Source organism: Rhinopithecus roxellana, chromosome 13 (assembly GCF_007565055.1).
Source record: "Rhinopithecus roxellana isolate Shanxi Qingling chromosome 13, ASM756505v1, whole genome shotgun sequence".
NCBI classification, from domain to species: Eukaryota; Metazoa; Chordata; class Mammalia; order Primates; family Cercopithecidae; genus Rhinopithecus; species Rhinopithecus roxellana.
In genome coordinates this window covers 133309844-133329019 of record NC_044561.1, presented here as the reverse complement: position 1 = coordinate 133329019, position 19176 = coordinate 133309844, and the positions used below count along the sequence as shown (strand labels likewise).

Below are 19176 nucleotides of genomic sequence, written 5' to 3'. Positions count from 1 at the left end.
TGGCAAGCTGGCAGCCTGGGCTGAGATGTGAGCTTGCTGTGGGCCTCCATGTAAAGCTTTGCTCCTCCTGGGGCTCCCAACCCGCTCCTTCGCAGCTCCCCTTCTCAAGGAGCCCAAGCCCTGCCCAGCTGTGAGGTCCTGCTCCCTGGAGGCCTCCTTTAACTCCCCAGCCCACAGGGATGGACCCAGGACCCCCACATCTTAGACTCCATTGGGGACTTCCCCAAGGAACACCTGGGGGAAGGTCAGTGTGACCTTTGTCCCTCCCTTTTGGACAGACACAGCCACCCTTTCTCCCCACCCCAGCAGCAGGGCTGTTGCTCAGTGACCCTGAGGTCGGTGATTCAGAAAAGCAGAGGCGGGTGTCACTCTTTATTGCGGGGTCCACACTATGGGTGTTGGGGCTCCTCCCACTGAGGGAAGGCTGAGCCTCTAGCCGGAGCTGGCCTGGCCTCCTATGAGTCCATTCTCCTTCTGTCCCCTTAATCTCAGGCTGAGCATTTGCCCTGGATCTCTGGGGCCCTGTGAGTCCTCCTCAACCTTCACGGCCCACTAGAATGTGCTTGAGAGCATCACAAGTCAGTAGCAATGAGCCAGGTGGGTGGTGGGTCACCTGGCGCAGCAGACCTGGGGCTCGGGTCCCAGCCCAGCAGCTGTGGAGTCCCAGGTGGAGGCAAGGGTGGTGGTTCTGGCTGCACTGCCCTCAGACTCAAGGTCCAGGCCCTCGTAGATGGTGGGGAGTGAGGTGAGCTGGCTCAGCCGCCGGCGCAGGCCGACCAGCAGGGGCTGGGGCAGGGAAGCCACATCCACGTTGTTGCCCAGGTCTACCCAGGCCAGTGCAGGGAACTTGGTGGTGTCCTTGATGGCGTCGGTGAGCTTGCGGGCAGCAGCCCGTGTCAGCCGGTTGCCGTTGAGCAGGAGCTGGGTGAGGCGGGGCAGCGCCCACAGGCTGGGCAGTAGCAGGTGCAGCAGCTCATCACTCAGCCCTGTGAAGCTCAGGTCCAGCACCGCCAGCACAGCACCGTGGCTGCTCAGGTAGTGTGTGATGTGCTGCACGTCCTGTACCGACAGCGGGATGCCTGAGAGATCCAGTTTCCTCTGCCAGTGGAGTCTTCTGGAGGCTGCTCTTGAGGCTATGGGAGGGTGGCAGGCGGGGATGGACTAGGCAACCAGGCACTCCCCCCACTGACCACAGACAGTGACCTGTCAGGAAAAGCCCAAGCCTGTGGTCTGGCAAAGCCAGGTTCAAACTGTCACTTTCTTTCTTTCTTTTCTTTTTTCTTTTTTTTGAGACAGTTTTACTCTTGTTGCCCAGGCTGAAGCGCAATGGCTCGATCTCGGTTCACTGCAACCTCTGCCTCCTGGGTTGAAACGATTCTCCTGCCTCAGCCTCCTGAGTAGCTGGGATTACAGGCATGCACCACCATGCCTGGCTAATTTTGTATTTTTAGTAGAGACGGGGTTTCTCCATGTTTGTCAGGCTGGTCTCGAACTCCTGACCTCAGGTGATCCGACCGCCTCAGCCTCCCAAAGTGGTGGGATTACAGGCGTGAGACACCAAGCCTGGCCCAAACTGTCACTTTCTAAGTGGGTGGCCATGGGCAATCCTCAGAGCCTCTGTTTCCCCTTTAGTGAAAATGGGACGTGGTTGTTGTGAGAATTAAATACACACACAGTAAAGCTCTATCTTCATGAACTATTATTTGAAATCTCACTGTGTGTCCAGCATCTCCACACTTGTTACATTGACATCTCACTTATTTTTCAGATAGGTGAAGTAACTCTTCCATGGCCACACACCACTAGGTGGGGAACCAGGTCCCCAAACTGAGATGCTCTGACTCTTGAGCCCACATGTTTTTTTCCCTGTGCCACTTCTGAGGTCGATTCTTTTAGGGTAGGGAGAAATTCTTCTACAAAGGGATGGCTATTAGGCTGTACAGGGCACCAGGGCTAGAGAGGGATAGGCCCAGGGTAGTAGGAGGGGAGGTCCTGGGTGTGCAGGCTGGGGACCTGCCCTGGGGGAGGGCTCCCTGTGTTTTCTCAGAAGGGAAGTTCAGGGACTGAGAAGGACCGCCCCCCCGCCCCCACCAACCTTCTAGGTCTCTCCCCAGTTATCTGAACAGAGCCAACTAGGTGGACAGGCCTTTTGGGGGACTGACAGCAGTAAGCACACCCTCAGGACCCCCACCTGCCATGGTAGGGAACAACCTTGTACGGTCCAAGCTCAGCGTGGCCTGTTAGGCCTAAGGTGGGAGGGCAGACAGGGGAGGTGAAGGGCAGACAGGGGAGGCCTGCTAAGGTAAGCTCCCGGCAGCAGTTCAGGCCCTTGGGCCTGGGTGCCTGTGGCCAGCTCTGGGCTGAGCCTGTGTGTGAAGCTCCATGGATGGAGTCACTCCAGGATGGAGTGTCTAAGAGGGACCCATGGCAGAGGGAGGTATTGGGCAGCCACGGAGGCCTCAGCTTTAGGCAGCCTGACAGTGGCAAAGAATTCCCAACAAGGTACAGGAAAATCAGGGTAGAGTGTGGCCTTAGGCATGCCACTTCTCTGAACCTCAGTTTCCTTCCCTCTAAAATGAGAATCACTATCCAGAATCTGCCTCCCCCACAACCTGTTGGGAAGTCTTGGCTGAAGATGCCTTCTGAGGTCACCTCAGCTGTTGGGTGGAGGGCTGGGGTGTCCAGGTCTTGTAAGAGGCCAGGGATTGAGGGACGTGTGAATGGCAGGAGGCAGGACCATCCCATGGGAAATGGCAAACGGGTCACTCAGAGGGCGCAGCTTGGCTTGGGAAGCATCTGCTGCCACAGGTCAGGCTGACTTCCAGGGTAGGGCCCTCATGCGGACCAGGTGAGGGCCTCACCAGGTGGGATTTCAGCACCAGCCTCTTGGTGAGAGTGCAGCCTGAGAGGGGACCTTAGAGCAGCAGTGAGGGGGGCAGTGGCTGGGCTCCCCTTACCAGCTCTGGGTCTTCCTCTGGCGGAGGCTGGACACTTGCTGCTGCTTCGAGTGAGGGGTGAGGTGGTAGATGAGCTGTCGGCAGATCTTCGAGGACTTCCAGCGCTCGTAGTCCTGTGGGAGGGCGGTGTCACCATGGTGAACCTGAGCCCCTCCTGCCCACCTCAGGGCCTTGGGGAGAGGGGCCTGGGCAGCCAAGTGTGTGTGTCAGTACAGCCGTGCACCATGCATCACCAAGCTGCCCACCAGGGCCTCCCCCTCCCACCCCCCAACCCGGCTGTAGCCTGGCACAGAGCCAGGGGAGGCTGCCCTCTGGGAGCTGGACAGGCTGGTCCGGTCCCGCAGTGCCCGGCGGGAGGAAGCCCAGACAATGGGCCCTTGTTCCCTGTCCTCAGGCCCAGGGCCAGCGTCTCAGGCTATCAGCCGGCTGCCTGCCCACCCTCAGCACCCCTCTGGGACTTGCCACGGGGGAGGAGGCCAGACCAGGCCCCTCGAGGGAGCCTGCTCCACTGACGCCAATCCCAGGGAGTAGGAACAAGCCAGGTCAGCATGTTGTTCTTCCTCTCACTCTCCAAGCGAGACTGCCCCGTGGGGTCTGGGTCTGGGCTGACAGGGCTGGGGGATGTAATGTTCTACAGCACCACCGCCTGGCTCTCTTCTTAGTCCTAACTGGGCTCCTGCAGAGGCCCAGCTCAGGGCAGAATCCAGGCTGCACGGCCCACAAAGCTGGCACTGAGCATGCTCCACTGCATCCTTTCTCCAGTCCCTCTGTGAACAGCCCCAGCAGCAGGCGGCACACACAGCAGCAAGCCCTGGCCATTCCTGTGATGGCTGTGGGCTAGGCTCAGAGTCCTAGGGGCTGACTATGCAGAGACCTGGGCATTCAGAGCTGGCAGGGCCCATAGCGGATACCCTTGTTTTGGTGTGGGACTCACTGTGACTAGGAGTCCGGGGACAGTGGCTGGTCACATGGCAGCCTCATGGCAGGCTCGATGCTCATGGCAGGACATCTGCAGGTGCTGTCAGAGTGGGGTTCTGGGCAGCCGTGGGGTAGAGGCTGCAGGTGGCAAACTCCAGCCCAGCAATGAGGAGGGCCTTGCTTATGACCCCAGCTGTTGTGGGTGGAAGCAGTGAGCACCTGTCCCTAAGGGTGTCTGTACAGGATGCAGACTGGTGGACAGAAGGGGGCTCTAGCCAAGGGCAGCTCTCTTCTGTCCCAGGAACTCAGAGACTGGGAGTTTGGTTCCGTTAGTGGATTTCTCAGAACAGTTTGTGTCCCACAGGGTCCCCATATGACTTGTGCCCAGCTAGTCTCCCCTGCCTGGGTCCCCAGGCCTGGCGCACAGTGCTGCCACACAGAAAACGGGTCTGCCCAGGACTCTGAGGGTCCTGCAAAGCACAGCTCACACTTGCTTTAGCTGGTGGGCAGCCTAATATACTGATGCTGGCAGCAGGTCTCAGACAGGGACTGTGACTTGCCTAAGGCCACACAGCAAGCCACAGAAGGACCTAGCTTCCCAGCCCACAGCCCTGGGCTCTGCTGGCCCCTGTCCACCACAGTGCCCAGCCCAGGGCCCATGCCTGCCAGCCTCACCTTCTTGGGGCACTGCAGGTCCCGGGCCAGGTTCACAAGCAGGTCATGGGAGATGGGGTCGACCAGGTTGAGGAAGGCCACATCTCTGTAGAGGATGTCAGTAAGGAGGGACCCCTCAAGGCCCAGGTCCTGTGAGTGGTGAAGAGAAAGTTGAGTGAGCCAGTCGGGTCTCCCATCTCCAGGCCCCACCCCAGCCAGCCAGATGCTGGTTATGCCCCTTCCTGTCTCCATCTCCTCCCTAAGGCTGGCTGTATTCTCCCCACAGGCGACCATGGGCCACCTGTCCAGTGGCGGGCGAACCCTTTCATTTTTCCTTATTTATTTTTTGAGACAGGGTCTTGCTCTGTCACCTAGGCTAGAGTCCAGTGGTGTGATCTCGGCTCATTGTAACCTCTGCCTCCTCAAGGGATCCTCCCACCTCAGCCTCCTGAGGAGCTGGGGCTACAGACAGGCACTACTATGCTTAGCTAATTAAAAAAATTTTTTTGTAGAGATGGGGTCTCACTATGTTGCCCAGGCTGGTCTCAAACTCCTGGGCTCAAGTGATCCTCCCAAAGTGCTGGGATTACAGGTGTGAGCCACTCGGCCTTCGTGGACCCTTTGGATAAGTAGAGGGGAGGGACATGGGAGCCGTCAGGGAAGTGATAAGTGAATTCCAGAACCCTTAGACCAGTTCCCTCGAGGTGAAGTGTTAGGCTATGACACTGCCTTCTCTGGGCTTAGGGCTTATCCGTGGGATTCTTTGGGGTCTCTCCTCTTATGGACGGGGGTCTGCTTTTCTTATGACCACTCATATTCCCCTGGCCCCAGTATTCCCTTCAGACCCTTTGCCTTCCCACCTATCCCTTGGTTTTCCTGAGCTGCTGCCAGCATCTGTTGGTGGACAGGTCTGGATCCTTCCCTTGGGGGCGGACCTCTCTCTCAGATGTCTCAAAGGCATGCTACCCTGAAGCCGGCCTCACCACCCATGCCCCATGCCCCGGTTCAGTGTAGGGCGCCTCCATGCCCATCTTCCCAGGCACTGGGGCCAGAAGCCCTGGAACCCCCCAACACTCTTCCCTCCTCCTCTCTCCCCCAGCTCACTTAGTCATCCCTTCTCTCTCCCCACCACTCCTGCCAGGATTCAGGCCTCCAGCCTCCTCTCCTACCCATCCCTCACCCCACCACCTGCACAGACCTGCCCTGGCCTTCCTGCCTCACTCCTCCACTTTCTCCTCCTGTCTACTCCCACAGGACTGGTGTGGGGCTGAACACTCTTTCAGAGGGTCTCTCTCTTTTTTTTTTTTTTTTGAGACCGAGTTTTGCTCCTGTTGCCCAAGCTGGAGTGCAATGTGCGATGTCAGCTCATTGCAACCTCTGTCTCCCAGGTTCAAGCAACTCTCCTGCCTCAGCCTCCCGAGTAGGTGGGATTACAGGCATGCGCCATCATGCCCAGCTAATTTTGTATTTTTAGTAGAGATGGGGTTTCTCCATGTTGATCAGGCTGGTATCGAACTCCCGACTTCAGGTGATCTGCCCACCTTGGCCTCCCAAAGTGTTGGGATTGCAGGCGTGAGCCACTGCGTCTGGCCCAGAGGGTCTCTTTAGAGGAGAGATTGAGAGCTGATATGGCAGCCACAGCCAGGAGGGGCCTCTAGACCCCATGTGGGCCTTCTCCAATCCATAGGTAATATGCTATGTGCGTGGATCCCAAGCACAGGAAGTTGGACCAGGCAGGCGAGTCCGTGGGTCACAGCTGCAGGGTCCTTGCAGGTTATGGAGCAGGATAGGCCCCTGGCTGGACCTCAAATCCCAACCTCTGAGACAGAAAGAGGTGACCTAGCTGGTCTCTGAGGACCTTTCTTTCCTCCTTTCCCAACTAAAATGCCCAACTGGTGTCTTGGGCTCCAGACGGCATCCCAGACTGAGATCCCTGCCTCTGGGTGCCTGGCTGATTCAGTGCTGCTCTGCTGTTTGCCACAGATGCCAGCTAGGGAAGATCCAGAAGGAAGGCTGGCTGATGAGCCTGGCAGCAGACCCAAACAGGGCCCCAGACCGCAACCTGCCAGCCTCCCTTGCGCTGGTCTAGACAGCTCCTCTTAAAGGGACAGCTCCATTTTTCCAGCCTGCTGAATCCAGCGTTGGAGGAGGTGGAGGAGGGTAGAGAGGAAGAAGGGCTCTGGCCCTGGCTTGCCCGACATTTTCTCTGTGGACCCTGAGATGACCACGTCTCCCCATGCCTCAGTTTCCCCATTTCTAATATACCTTCTGCAGGCCAAACACCTGCATGGCTGACTTCCTGCTTACAGGATGGGGCAGGTAGTGGTGGCAGCTGCTGCAGGGGGTGGGGACGGGGTGGTGAGGGAAGTGACTTGCCCAGGTGATGGTGGGACCAGCATCCTGGGACAACCCAGGGCTTGGGATCTGGGTTTAGTGTACCTGGTGTGTGTAGGAGCAGGGCCACCACTGGACCGAGTGTTGTGATGCACAGATACTAGGGGTGTGTACTCTTAAGGGCATGAGCTGCCTGCTGGAGAACTGGTGATGCATGCGGTGGCTCTGTGTGGGCTGCCATGGTGTCTTGGGATGAGGCTGCACCCGCAGACCAGCCCTGGGTCCTCTCCAGGATCCAGTGCCTCCCCGATCCTGGAGGAGGGGGAAGCTACCCTCTTCCATTGTCTCTCAATACAAGATGATTCGCCCTCACTTGCCACTCCTCCCGGGCCCCTCCCATCTTGCCAGGGCCTGAATTTGGGCTCTTAGCTCCAGGCTGGGGCCACCCTCAACACACACAACCCTTCTCTAACCGCAGAGACCCGGACACACTCAGCGGCCCCCTCCTCCACACACGGTCCGCCGGCCTCACCCAGCCCTCGCTCCAGCCGGCCGCCCTCTAGCCCACTCAAGACCCCGCGCCCAACAGCCCGTCGCGCCCTCGGAACCCGTCCGCGCGCGCCGGAGACCAGCTCCGCCTCGCCTCCCAGCCCATACATGCCTACAACCCATAACCCCGCGCCTCCTAGACCCCCAGACCCTCCCTGGCCGCCAGCCCCGGGGCGGCCGGCTCCTTCTCTCGCCTGGCGCAGGAGGCGCAGCAGCTGCCGGGCGCGCTCCGGACGTCGCTCGCGGAGCGTGGACTGGATTTCGCGGAGCCACCGCACCCGGCGCTCGTAGGGCGCCGGCCCGCAGCCGGCCGCCGCCCCGGCCTCGGAGCCCGCCTCGGTCCAGGCCCGCCGGCCCAGGCGCGCCCCCATGGCCACCGCGCGGCGGGCGCCGAACTCACAGGAGGCCGGACGGTCTGCGCCCCGCCCCCGGGACCGCCCCTAGTCGCCCCTCCCCCACCCACCCCTGCCCCGCCCCGTCCGGGTATGAAGGCTGAGCGCCCGCCCCACCCCACGCCGGAGCGAGGCCAGTGGGTTCCTCGGTTTGGCCTGGTCTTACTGGAGGAGGCCCTGCCTGTGTCAGTCTTGGCGCTAGAGTCCAAGGACCTGGAGTTGCCAGGGGAGACGCGGAGCTCGGCCCAGACGAGGTGGCTTTTGGCACCTCTCTACCTTCTGGCCCAAGTGCTGATTGGGGAATAGTCGCTTTGACGGTGCAAAGAGCATTCCAGGCGGGTGTGGGGGTTCCACTGCGTGTGCCAGCATTAGGTATTGCCCCCACCTGCTTTTAGAAATCTGCCCTGCATGGTGAATCTCCGTCTCTACTAAAATACAAAAATTAGGCCGGGCGCGATGGCTCATGCCTGTAATCCCAGCACTTCGGGAGGCCGAGGCAGACGGAATCTGAGGCCCGGAGTTCGAGACCAGCCTGGCTAACATGGTGAAACCCCATTTTTACTGAAAATACAAAAAATTAGCCGGGCCTGGTGGCGGGCGCCTGTAATCCCAGCTACTTGGGAGGCTGAGGTAGGAGAATCAATTGAACCCGGGAGGTGGAGGTTGCAGTGAGCCGAGATGGCGCCACTGCACTCCACCCTGGGTGACAGAGCAAAACTATGTCTCAAAAAAGAAAAGAAAGAAAAGAAAAGAAAAGAAAAGAAGAAAAGAAAAAAAGAAAAGAGAAAATAAAAGAAATCTTCCCTGCAGCTGGCAGTTGTGGTGTAGGACCTGCTCACACTGCATAGACACTCCTGCACTGGCAAATATTTACTGCCACCTACTTTTTGGTTTGGGGCAGGCCCCCACCTCTGACTCTAGCCTGGGGAATAAACCAGATGAAGAGTGAGGTTAACCGTTAAGCCCAGCTCTAGGCAGGCTGGCAGCAGGCGGGCTGTTATCTGCCACTGGCTTCAGTCTTCCTCCCTGACAAGGGGTGAGGGGGTTGGGGCAGGCAGGGTGAGATGGGGGCCCTGGCTCTTCTGAGGACCAGGGTGAGGTACGGACCCACCCAGCTCAAGGTGTATCCCACTTCCCAGGGCCCCCTCCACAGAAGTCTAGGTCTCTGTTGGAGGCCTGCTGGGCCCTTGCAGCCCCAATCCCAGCTCTGGGACCCTCACATCTCCTGGGTGGGGGATGTTTGAGGCACTGATCTGCAGTCCCCACTTCCCCAAGCAAGGAGCATGTGTCTAGCCTGTGAGGATGGGTACCTGTTGTGCAGGAAGGGCTGAGCACCGTCCGAGGGCATATAGTGAGGGACAACAGCCAATCACCCATTTGTGTGTGTGTGTGTGTGTGTCTGTTAATTACCCTATGAAGATTCAAGGTTCCTTCCTTTGGGTTAAGCACTGCCTGCCCAGAGATGGTAGTAGGAAGAGGGCAGGGTGCTAGGCTCTGTCTTCCTGTGGGGCTGGGTCCCTGAGACAAGGCAGAGGACAGCAGGATGTCTTAGCCCCTTGACCATCCATAGACCCCCAACCCCTGCTGGAGTGGTACTTGCACCCCCATCTCCCTTAGTACCTGCCAGCTGGACCCAACAACCTCTCCTCCCGCTACAGTGCAGCCAGTATTGTCCTGGGGCCACCTTGGCACCACAGGTTTCCTCCCTGGCAAACCTGCATTACGGCCTTGCGTGCCTTCCCCCAGGGCCAAGACGCTGTTGCTGAACTGAAGTGGCGACAGACCGGGTCAGAGCTTTAAGCAGCAGCCCCAGTGCCCTAGGGACCTCTCAGACCCCCTGCCCAGAGCAGGCAGCATGGTAAGCCCTCCTCCCCTTCCCCTGCAGCCTCAGGGCTGGAGCCAGAGCTGGGAGGGCTCCCAGACCCTGACCATATCCTCCCAGAGACTGAGCCAGGCCTGGACACTGTCCCCTCGAATGTGAGAAGACTGGGCAGGGGGAGGGGAGGGAGGAGGGGATGGAGAGCTGAACCTCGAGCCATGAAAGGGGCAACCTAGGCAGTGGTATGGGGGAGTGCCCAGAGCTCAGAGTCCTGTGGAAGGCAGAGAACTGCCCCAGCCCCTGCCTCTCATCCCCCACCCTCTGTGTCCCTGGCTGAGAGGTTCCTAGAGGACGTTTTTCCAGCAAAAGAGGGAGGGTGGTGGCTGGGCCTAGGTCCTTGGATGGGCTTTTCTCTGCCTGCTTGCAGGGCGCCTAGGGTAAATGGGCTCTTGGAGACAATTTCTGGCCTAACCTGACTTGAACAGGAACCCGCGGAGGCAGAGCTATCCCCTCAGGCGTGGGGGCGTGATTCCACCTCGCCAGCCCATGTGTTCCACACCGAAGGCTGCTGGTCCCTCTCCCTGGGGTTACCCTGAGCAGCAGAGCTGTGCTTGTGGAGACCCAGGGGGTGGAGGGATTGCAATATTGTCCTCTCAGCTCCCAGGGCTGATGTGGGAGCTCAAGGGCTTACCCTGGATCCTTTAGGGTAGCCCTGCCATCCCTAGGGAGTCAGTGAAGTCAGAGGTTGGGAGCTGGAGAATCAGGTAGGGAGAACACAGCTAGACCTCAGGCTCTAATGGGAACACACTAGGCTCCAAGTGGGACCTGCCAGGAGACAGGAATTGATGACAGCCACACCTTTGGAGTCTCAAGCTCTCTGCCATCCATGCAGTGGCCCAGTTCAAATGACAGGAACACAAGGTCCAGTTGGCTCAGTGGGCTGGTAGAGGGCTGTAGCCAGGGCTGGAACTGGCCTTGCACTGCCTCTGGGCCCTTCTCTACCCACCTGGTGGTATTCTTCAAGCCTAGGAGGAAAAAAGGCCAGCTCTGGGTTAATGTAACCTCAGCATATAGCTGGGTGGCACTGAGCCTCCTGGTAGCCACTGCAAAGAAGGATACAGAATGATTTGGGGGCATTCACTAGGAGGAAGGAAGCAGATGGATACTCTAAGGAGACAGGATGTCCCCTGTGCTTGCTCTACGGTTACGGGTTGTCAACCTTCTGCAGGGCCAGGAATTGTCATGAGGCTGTAGTAGGTAGCAGAACTTGGCGGGGTGGGGTGAGATCACAGGTATAGGCTCAGGGCCTGGATTCAAATCCCCTGGGCTGCCACTTGTTGGATGTGTAACCACAGACAGAGTAAGGACCTGCCATAGCAAATTACGCAACCCACTTCTGTGGCTTAAAGCAACAGAATAGTTCTGGAGGCTAGAAGTCTGAAATCCAAGTATAGGACAAGGCACGCTCCCTCTGAGGACTCCAGGGGAAGATCCTTCCTTGCCTCTTCAGCTTCTCGTGGCTCCTGGCAATCCTTGGCCTTCCTTGGCTGCAACTGCATCATTCCAGTCTCTGAAACCATCTACCTGTGTGTCTGTGTGGCCTTCACATGGCCTTCCTTATTTCTGCAATGGGGTCTCACTGTGTTGCCCAGGCTGGTCTTGAACTCCTGGGTCCAAGCAGTCCTCCTGCCTCAGCCTCCCAAGTAGCTGGGATTATGGGTGAGTGCCACCATGCCCAGCTCACATGGTCTCCTTGTAAGAACTCTAGTGGCTGGGTGCTAGATCACGCCTGTAATCCAGCACTTTTGGAGGCTGATGCAGACAGATCACGAGGTCAGGAGATTGAGACCATCCTGGCCAACATGGTGAAACCCTGTCTCTACTAAAATACAAAAAAAAAAAAAAAAAAAAAAAAAAAAAAAAAAAAAAAAATTAGCCAGGTGTGGTGACGCGTGCTTGTAGTCCTAGCTACTTGGGAGGCTGAGGCAGGGGAATCGCTTGAACCCGGGAGGCATAGGTTGCAGTGAGCTGATACTGCGTGACTCTACTCCAGCCTGGTGACAGAGCAAGGCTCTGTCAACAAAACAAAACAAAACAAAAAACTCAAGCTACTGGATTTAGGACTCATTCATTCTTATATTAATTTTTAATTTTTTTTTTGAGACAGGGTCTTACTCTCTTGCCCAGGCTGGAGTGCAATGGCACAATCTTGACTCACTGAAGCCTCCACCTCCTAGGTTCAAGCAATTCTCCTGCCTCAGCCTTCCAAGTAGCTGAGATTACAGGCGCCCGCCACCATACCCAGATAATTTTTGTATTTTTAGTAGAGACAGGGTTTCACCATATTGGTCAGGCTGGTCTTGAACTCCTGACCTCAGGTGATCCACCCCCATCGGCCTCCCAAAGTCCTGGGATTACAGGCGTGAGCCACTGTGCCTGGCAGGGCTCATTCATTCTAATCCCGTATGGTCTCATCTTAACTAATTACTTATGTAGAGACTCTATTTCCAAATAAGGTCATGTGAGGAAAAACCAACTCAAACTGTGTTTTTTGGCTGAATATGGTGGCTCACGCCTATCATCTCAGCACTTTGGGAGGCCAAAGTGGGCGGATCACTTGAGGCTAGGAGTTTGAGACCAGCCTGGCCAACATAGGAAAACCCTGTCTTTACTAAAAAATACAAAAAAATACAAAAATTAGCCTGAGTAGCAGGCGCCTGTAGTCCCAGCTACTCAGGAGCCTGAGGCAAGAGAATCGCTTGAACCCAGGAGGTGGAGGTTTCAGTGAGCCGAGATAGCACAACCACATTCCAGCCTGGGTGACAGAGTGAGACTCCATCTCAACACACACACACACACACACACACACACACACAACTACTGTGTTTTCCCTCTGTTGTCACAAGACAACAATCATCACAGAAGACTTCTGTGACCAAATGTGTGGATTCTCCCCACACACCCAGCAAGAATCAATTCTGCAGCCGACGCCAGCTGATGTCTTCCAATTCAACTCAATTCTCATGCTGTCTACCTGGAGATGGCCTCAGAAACCACAGGTTGAGGGCTTGGTCCCACAAGACCACCCCTCATCCCACCAGTCACAAGTCTGGGCTTTGGGAACATCTGACTAACCGGCTTCTAGTTGGGGTTCCTACAGCCCCCTCTTTGGGTTCAATTAATTTGCTAGAGTAGCTCACACAACTCAGGGAGACCTGTTTGTTGGTTTATTTCAAAGGACGTTTTATTTTATTTTCTCCTCAGACATACTTTATCATCACTTAAAGTCAGTAGCTCAGAGGAAACTTTAAAAGCTACAAATAGGCCGGGCACGGTGGCTCACGCCTGTAATCCCAGCACTTTGGGAGGTCGAGGCTGGTGGATCACTTGAGGTCAGGAGCTGGAGACCAGCCTGGCCAACATGGTGAAATCCCGTCTCTACTAAAAATACAAAATTAGCTGGGTGTGGTGGCAGGAGCCTGTAATCCCAGCTACTTGGGATGCTGAGGCAGGATAATCATCAGCTGAACCCGAGAGGCAGAGGTTGCAGTGAGCTGAGATCACGCCTCTGCACTCCAACCTGGGCAATAGAGAGAGACTCCAGTCTCAAAAAAAAAAAAAAAAAAAGATAAAGGCTACAAATAGACAGTCAGATGAAGAGATACATAGGGTGAGGACTGGAAGACTCCCAAGTACAGAAGTTTCTGTCCTGGTGGAGTTGGACACGTGGATGAGTTGGGGTTTTTTATTGTTGCCCAGGCTGGAGTACAGTGGCACTAACTTGGCTCAGTGCAACCTCTGCCTCCCGTGCTCAAGTGATCCAGCCCCCTCAGCCACCCAAGTAGCTGGGACCACAGGCATGTGCCACCATGCCCAGATAATTTTTTTTTTTTTTTAGTTTTGAAGAGATGGGGTCTGTCTATATTGCTCAGGCTGGTGGTCAACTCCTGGGCTCAAGCCATCCATCCATCTCGCCCTCCCAAAGTGCTCTGATTATAGGCATGAGCCACCGCACCTGGCCGTGGATAAGTTCTTATTCACCTTCCTGTCAGCCTCCACATGAAGTTCCCCAAACCCTGTCCTCTTGGGCCTTTTTAAAAATAAATTAATTAAAAAATTAAGGACAGAGTCTCACTATGTTGCCCAGGCTGGTCTTGAACTCCTGGTCTCAAGTGATCCACACACCTCGTCCTCCCATAGTGCTGGGATTACAAGATTAGAGATGCCAGCTGTCAGGTGGCTAGGTAAATTCAGTGTAAAGTCCTAGAAGATGCATTTTAGTAAAAACAGCCACCTGACAGCTGGCATCCATCCATTCAGTGAAGATTGCTGGGCACTGTGGATACTGTGAAGGAGGTAGCAGTAGCAGCCGGCCTGCAGAGTGAGGTGCAGTGCCAGAGGGCTTCGGGAGGAGGTGGCATTGTGATCGGTGTCTGAAGAATGCCTCAGGCCATGACAATGGAGCCAGTGCAAAGTCCCAAAGATCAGGAAGGAGCAAGAGGAAAGGATAGTTCGTATCCAGGCACACCCCTCCAGGAAAAAAAAAAAAAAAAGAGGAAAGGACGGGCGCCAGCAAGGTAGGACAAGGGGAGCCTCTAGAGTGTTTTCTTCCCGGTAGGGGAGGGGTGTGCTCAGATTTACATGCTGAGCGCCTGGGCTGCAATAGGGAAACAGCAGAGGGGCTGGGGCCTGTGATTGGGAGTCTCCAGGTGAGAGGATTGGCCCGTGGGGACTGGGGGTCAGGTGAGGCTGGGAGTGAGGTGTAGAGGCGGGAGCAACTGAACAGGACCAGTGAAGATGCAGGGGCGGCTGCCCCGGGCTAGACTCTGGCTGCTCTGGCCGTTGGAGGTCTGAGGAAGCAGCCGCTTAGCTCAGGCTTGGGCACATCCACCTGGCATGTCTGAAACATTAGCCAGCAGGGGTGCAGACTCGTCAGTGAGAGCATTCCTGAGCCCAGCATCCAAGAAGCAAAGGAAGTCGGGAAGGTGCTGCTAAGAGGTGGGGAAGGTCCCCAAAAGTCCAGGTGAGAGCATGGCGTGCATGGAAAGTGCTGGGCAGTTTTGGCATCAGTGAAGTCACGGGGGGCTGTGTGTGAACAGGTGGGGTTGGGCGTCACCAGGGAGCTTTGAGACAGGAGTGGGTTGGCTCTTTTGGAGATCAGGCCATGGCTTTGTGTCGGGACTGGGGCATGGACAGTCTTCCTCCACCCCCAACCCCTCCTTGGAGCTTTGAGACACTGCAGATAATTAGCAGGTGATGTGATAAATACTACCTGTGGAGGGTGCCTTGGGCAGGGAGGACAGCTCTGCTCTGTCCTGCTCTGAGCTGCTCATCAGGAAAGGAGAGAAACTACTACAGGCCCAGTGTTGGAGCCTGGCCAGAGCCTGTGAGGCCTCAAAAGTAGCAGGTGCCTCCTACAGTCTGCGCGTGGCCATCTCAGGGAATCCACCCAGCAACTGTTCTAGTTATCCCTCCTTTTCAGGTAGGAGACTGAGGCCAGGAAGGGAAAGTCTACCAAGATACCCACACTTTCAGTGGCTGGGGTTGAGTTTGAACCCAGGGACTCTGGGGCCTATGCCTCTGCCATCCTGCTTCTGAGTTTGGTAGTTGGACTTGGTCCACCAAGTGCCAGGCCAGCCCTGTGGCTGGGTGCTCCCAGGCATTCACAAGCTGACAATTCTGAAGGGCCCACACACTTGGCCGTGCTGCAGCCTGTGCCCTCACATCAAAGGTGGGTGCTGGAATAGCAAATGCTGCAAATGGCACTGGGGGTGTTGGCCAGGTTCTGGGGGCACAGGAGCTTTGCCCATGCCCACAGTTGGCCTGTGCTGACCTCCCTCCATCACAACTGAGTGGCACCCGCCCTTTCATTGAGTTGAAGTCTTCATTCCATCCCTTCAATGTGGTGTTTGTGGCTCAGAAAGGCTGTGGCCAGGTACAGGATCTCGGGTGGCCCCTGCTTCTCTGCTCTGTGGCCTTAGACAGTGGGCAGGATCTGAGGTCAGGCCCACCTGCAGCAGGTGTTACAAAGAGGCAAATTGGGGCTTAATGTTTGGAAGAACTTGCCAACCAACTATAGTCCCGCTGTCTTTGGAGGTAGTGAGCTCCCCATTGGGGAAGGTATGTAAGCCAACCTTTCTGGGATGCTGGAAGATCAGAGATCAAACACTTGAGATTCTGTGATCCTAATATTGACTCAAATGCTATGATGCTTGGATTTGAAGTCAGTTTCATTTAGCCAGTTTACCAAGTGTCTCCTTGGTGCAGGACACCAGGGAACACAAAATATCCTGGATAATACTGGATTTCTGGCTCCCAGGGGTCCCTCAGATGTTGTTCCAGTGGTTCTGGAATATGGGCCAGGCATAGCTTGCATCTGGACCCATCAGCATTCCTCGCTCAATGTGAGCTTCATGACTGCAGTTCGGCATGTCACCCCCCCATGCGCCCTCCTACCCCGCCCCGCCATGACCCTCACCATGGCCCACTCAGGGCACGAGGCTTTCTGGGTGATTCCTGGTACTCAGTGTGGTCAGCTTCCTGGACCTGACAGTGGGGTGGAGCTGCAATGAGACACCAGTTGCAGGAAGTGGTTTGCACAGCCTTCCTGGTGTCATGGGTCACTGTCTTGCCAAGTGGCTTTGGGCAGGTCCCTTCTCCTCTCAGGCCGCAAGTTCCTATGCCAGGAGCTTGTTTTCCCAGATACAGAGGTGGGGCAGATCCCAGCCTGTTGAAACAGACAGGGCTGTGGAGGCCACGGTGGGCTCACTTCTCAGAAGGGCCGTGTGGCTGGATGCTGAGCCAGGCACTGGACTGGCCCCTTGCGCCTCCTGTCAGGCTGAGGCCCCCGAGGCAGTGTGGGCTGCTGGTGCCAGCACACAGGGGTGATAAGGAGATGAAAGTCACTAGGATGGTGGGGCGGCGCCCACCCCGGGCTGTGTTGGCAGCTGTCCCTGGCTGGAGGCCAGCTTGGCCCTGGAACACTCCTCAAAGAACAAGGACACAGAAAGGCAGCTCAGCCAGCCTCCACCTAGCACCCCAATCAGCACTCCCTTCTTCCCATGACCCCTGCCCTTTGCCCAGCTCCTGGAACTGGTCAAGGAGCTAATGGACACCCACCAGGGTCTTAATGAGTGAGCCAGGGTTAATGGGTTACTGGGCCCGGTGACACATTCACCAGCCTCCCAGGGATCTCAAAGTCCAGACTGCCCTGCCTTGAAGGTCTTAGCTCGGTCACCTCCTTTTCCAGCCTTGACACCTCGGGACTCAGGAAGGGCCTAGGGTGGTCAAGAGATCTCCTGCAGCCCTCACTTCCTGGAAAGGGCTCCACTTCCTGGCCTTCAGGGTCAGGTGGTTCCTTCTGCCTGGCAGGTCCTCCCCAAATCCAATCCCAGCTTGGGCTGGATTCCCAAGGCCCCTATTCTGGTTGGTGTCTGCCCCTCTCCTAGGGCTCTTCCCCCTGGGGTGACCGTACTGTCTCATGCCCAGCCAGGTCGGGGCATGAGACCTGGAGAGAAGAATCTGGAGGGGCCAAGATTTGATGGGAGAATGAATGATGGAATGAAAGAAGGAATTTAAGCATGTGCCTTGCTAAGAGTGACAATTCTGGCAGGCTGAAGACCATGTGTGGGCCTCGATCTGAGGGCTGAGAGGCTTGGGCCTGCCAGCCCTGTGGGGGCACCCACCCCATCTCATCTCGTTGAATAGTGCAGAGCAGGTGAGGGCATGATGGACAAATGGGCCTCACCCCCCTGCTTCAACTGTCTGGGGTCCTCTGTCAGCCTGTCTGCTCAGACCCCTGAAATTGGGGGTTGAGGAAGGACCTTCCTGGATCATGTGACTCCCTTCAGCCCAGGTTACCAGGGTCCTTGGAGTGACAGTTCCTAGACCTCCCGCCTATAGCCCTGCAAGTTGGGGAGAGGGCCTGTTAGGAGAGGCATCTCTGCCCTGGGGTTGTAGAGGTGATCTAGGCTCCTCAGACCTTGTGGGGCCTCAGATGCTTACCTCTCCAGCCCCTCCTGGCATGGGTGTCTGGCTGCACCCCAGCTCTGTGGCCTCATCTCCCAGGGAACCTTTGGGCTAATCTGCCTCCCGCTGAAACCCGGCCTCATTCAGCTCCACCAAGGCCTTCAGAGCTCAGGTCTCTCATTCAGGGTTTGAGACCCCACCGGACTCAGACCTGCAGCCATCCCAGATCACACAGCCCCAGGGATGGGACCAGGAGCCAGCCCGTGTCCCACCTGGAGCAGTTCCTGTGCCTTTAAAGCCTTCCCTTCCCCCACCCCCGCCTCCCGCCACTAGGGGAGGGAAGGAGGAGCTGGGTCACAGCAGGGAATCTTATGTTGGTTTGCTGGATGACCGGACCGGGAGTCGGGTGAGCCAGGAAGTGAGGGCAGCTGGCTGTGCCCCAGTGCTGTGTGACCCAGAGGCGCCACTCACCCTCTCTGAACTGGTGAACATCATAGGTGGGGAAGCTCAGGCCAGGGCACTCCCAGGAGTGTCTGGAGGCCTGAGTTCCATTCTCAGCTCTGCCATATGCTTGCTGTGCTCTAGAGGAGCTCCTCTTCCTCTCCGAGCCTCGGTTTATGCACCTGTGCGGTGGGAGTGAGTTGCACTTCAGGGTGAAGGGGGTGAGACTGGTGTGGGCGCACCCTGCAGAAGGATCCCACAGGTGGGCAGAACCCTGGGTTCCTTATCTGACTGGGTCTGGGCTGGGGGGCATCCGTTTCTTGACTGAGTGGGTTTGAGTGAGGTGTGCGGGTGGGTGGAGGAGGGCTGGGGGGAGTCACCTGACTTACGCGAAGAAGCCCTTGAGAGAGCTGTGGCTTCTTGGAATTAAGAGGGAAGAGTGCAGCATGGAGAAACTGAGGCCCGGGAGGACTTAGCAGCTCTGGGTGGGGGTGGGGGTGGGGGGTCAGCTCTGGAGTAGAGCCAGAGCTGTGATGGGGTTGGGGGACCCTGTGTCCTTGGGCCATGCTTGTCCCACTCCTGGGCTCTGTCTGTGGCTGTGGATTGGGGTGGGACAGGGCGGGTTGTGCGAGGGGTCATTGCCCTACTCCAGGGGGTGCCTGCCACGTCTCAGCTCTATATATAGGGATATATATAGTTCTTTCAACAGGTTTCCAGCAGGTAGGGGTTATTAAATCTTACTGAAGGGGTGTTTTTTCTAATTGTCAACTCTGTGCCGCAAGGGTGGAAACTGTGAGAGACGGATTCCAACTCCAGGTCTGGTTGGTAAGCATCCAGTCCAGGGGTGTAGACAGGCCTGGGGAAGCCTCAGACATCTGTGCGTTCTCATACCCAGAGATAGTGACTCCATGTTCAGGGCTGTCAGTGTAAGGCGTGGGTGGGTCCTGGGCTTACCTGCAGGTCTGCAGACCTCCTGGGGCCAGCTGACCTCGGTAAATCCCTTTTGTCTAAGCTTCAGTTTCCTGCCTGTGAATGGGGTTGGGGCTGTGCTCCAGTTTCACCCTTGTGGCTCTAGGGTTGTGGTGAAAAAGCCATCAAGCTGGGTTGGAGACTGGCTGCCGTGTCTACCTCTTCCTCATACTCC

At 56.8% G+C, this 19176-nt stretch overlaps 1 protein-coding gene across 1 annotated transcript; it reads right to left on the bottom strand.

Annotated features, from left to right (window-relative positions):
- Window positions 1-357: 357 nt before the first annotated feature.
- On the bottom strand, window positions 358-7908 carry LRRC75B (leucine rich repeat containing 75B). Its single transcript, XM_030914066.1, is given in 5 exon segments — window positions 358-1090; window positions 1092-1133; window positions 2958-3070; window positions 4551-4679; window positions 7607-7908. Coding segments are annotated over 5 exon segments (942 nt in total). The 5' UTR covers window positions 7784-7908; the 3' UTR covers window positions 358-609.
- Between the last annotated feature and the right edge of the window lie 11268 nt (window positions 7909-19176).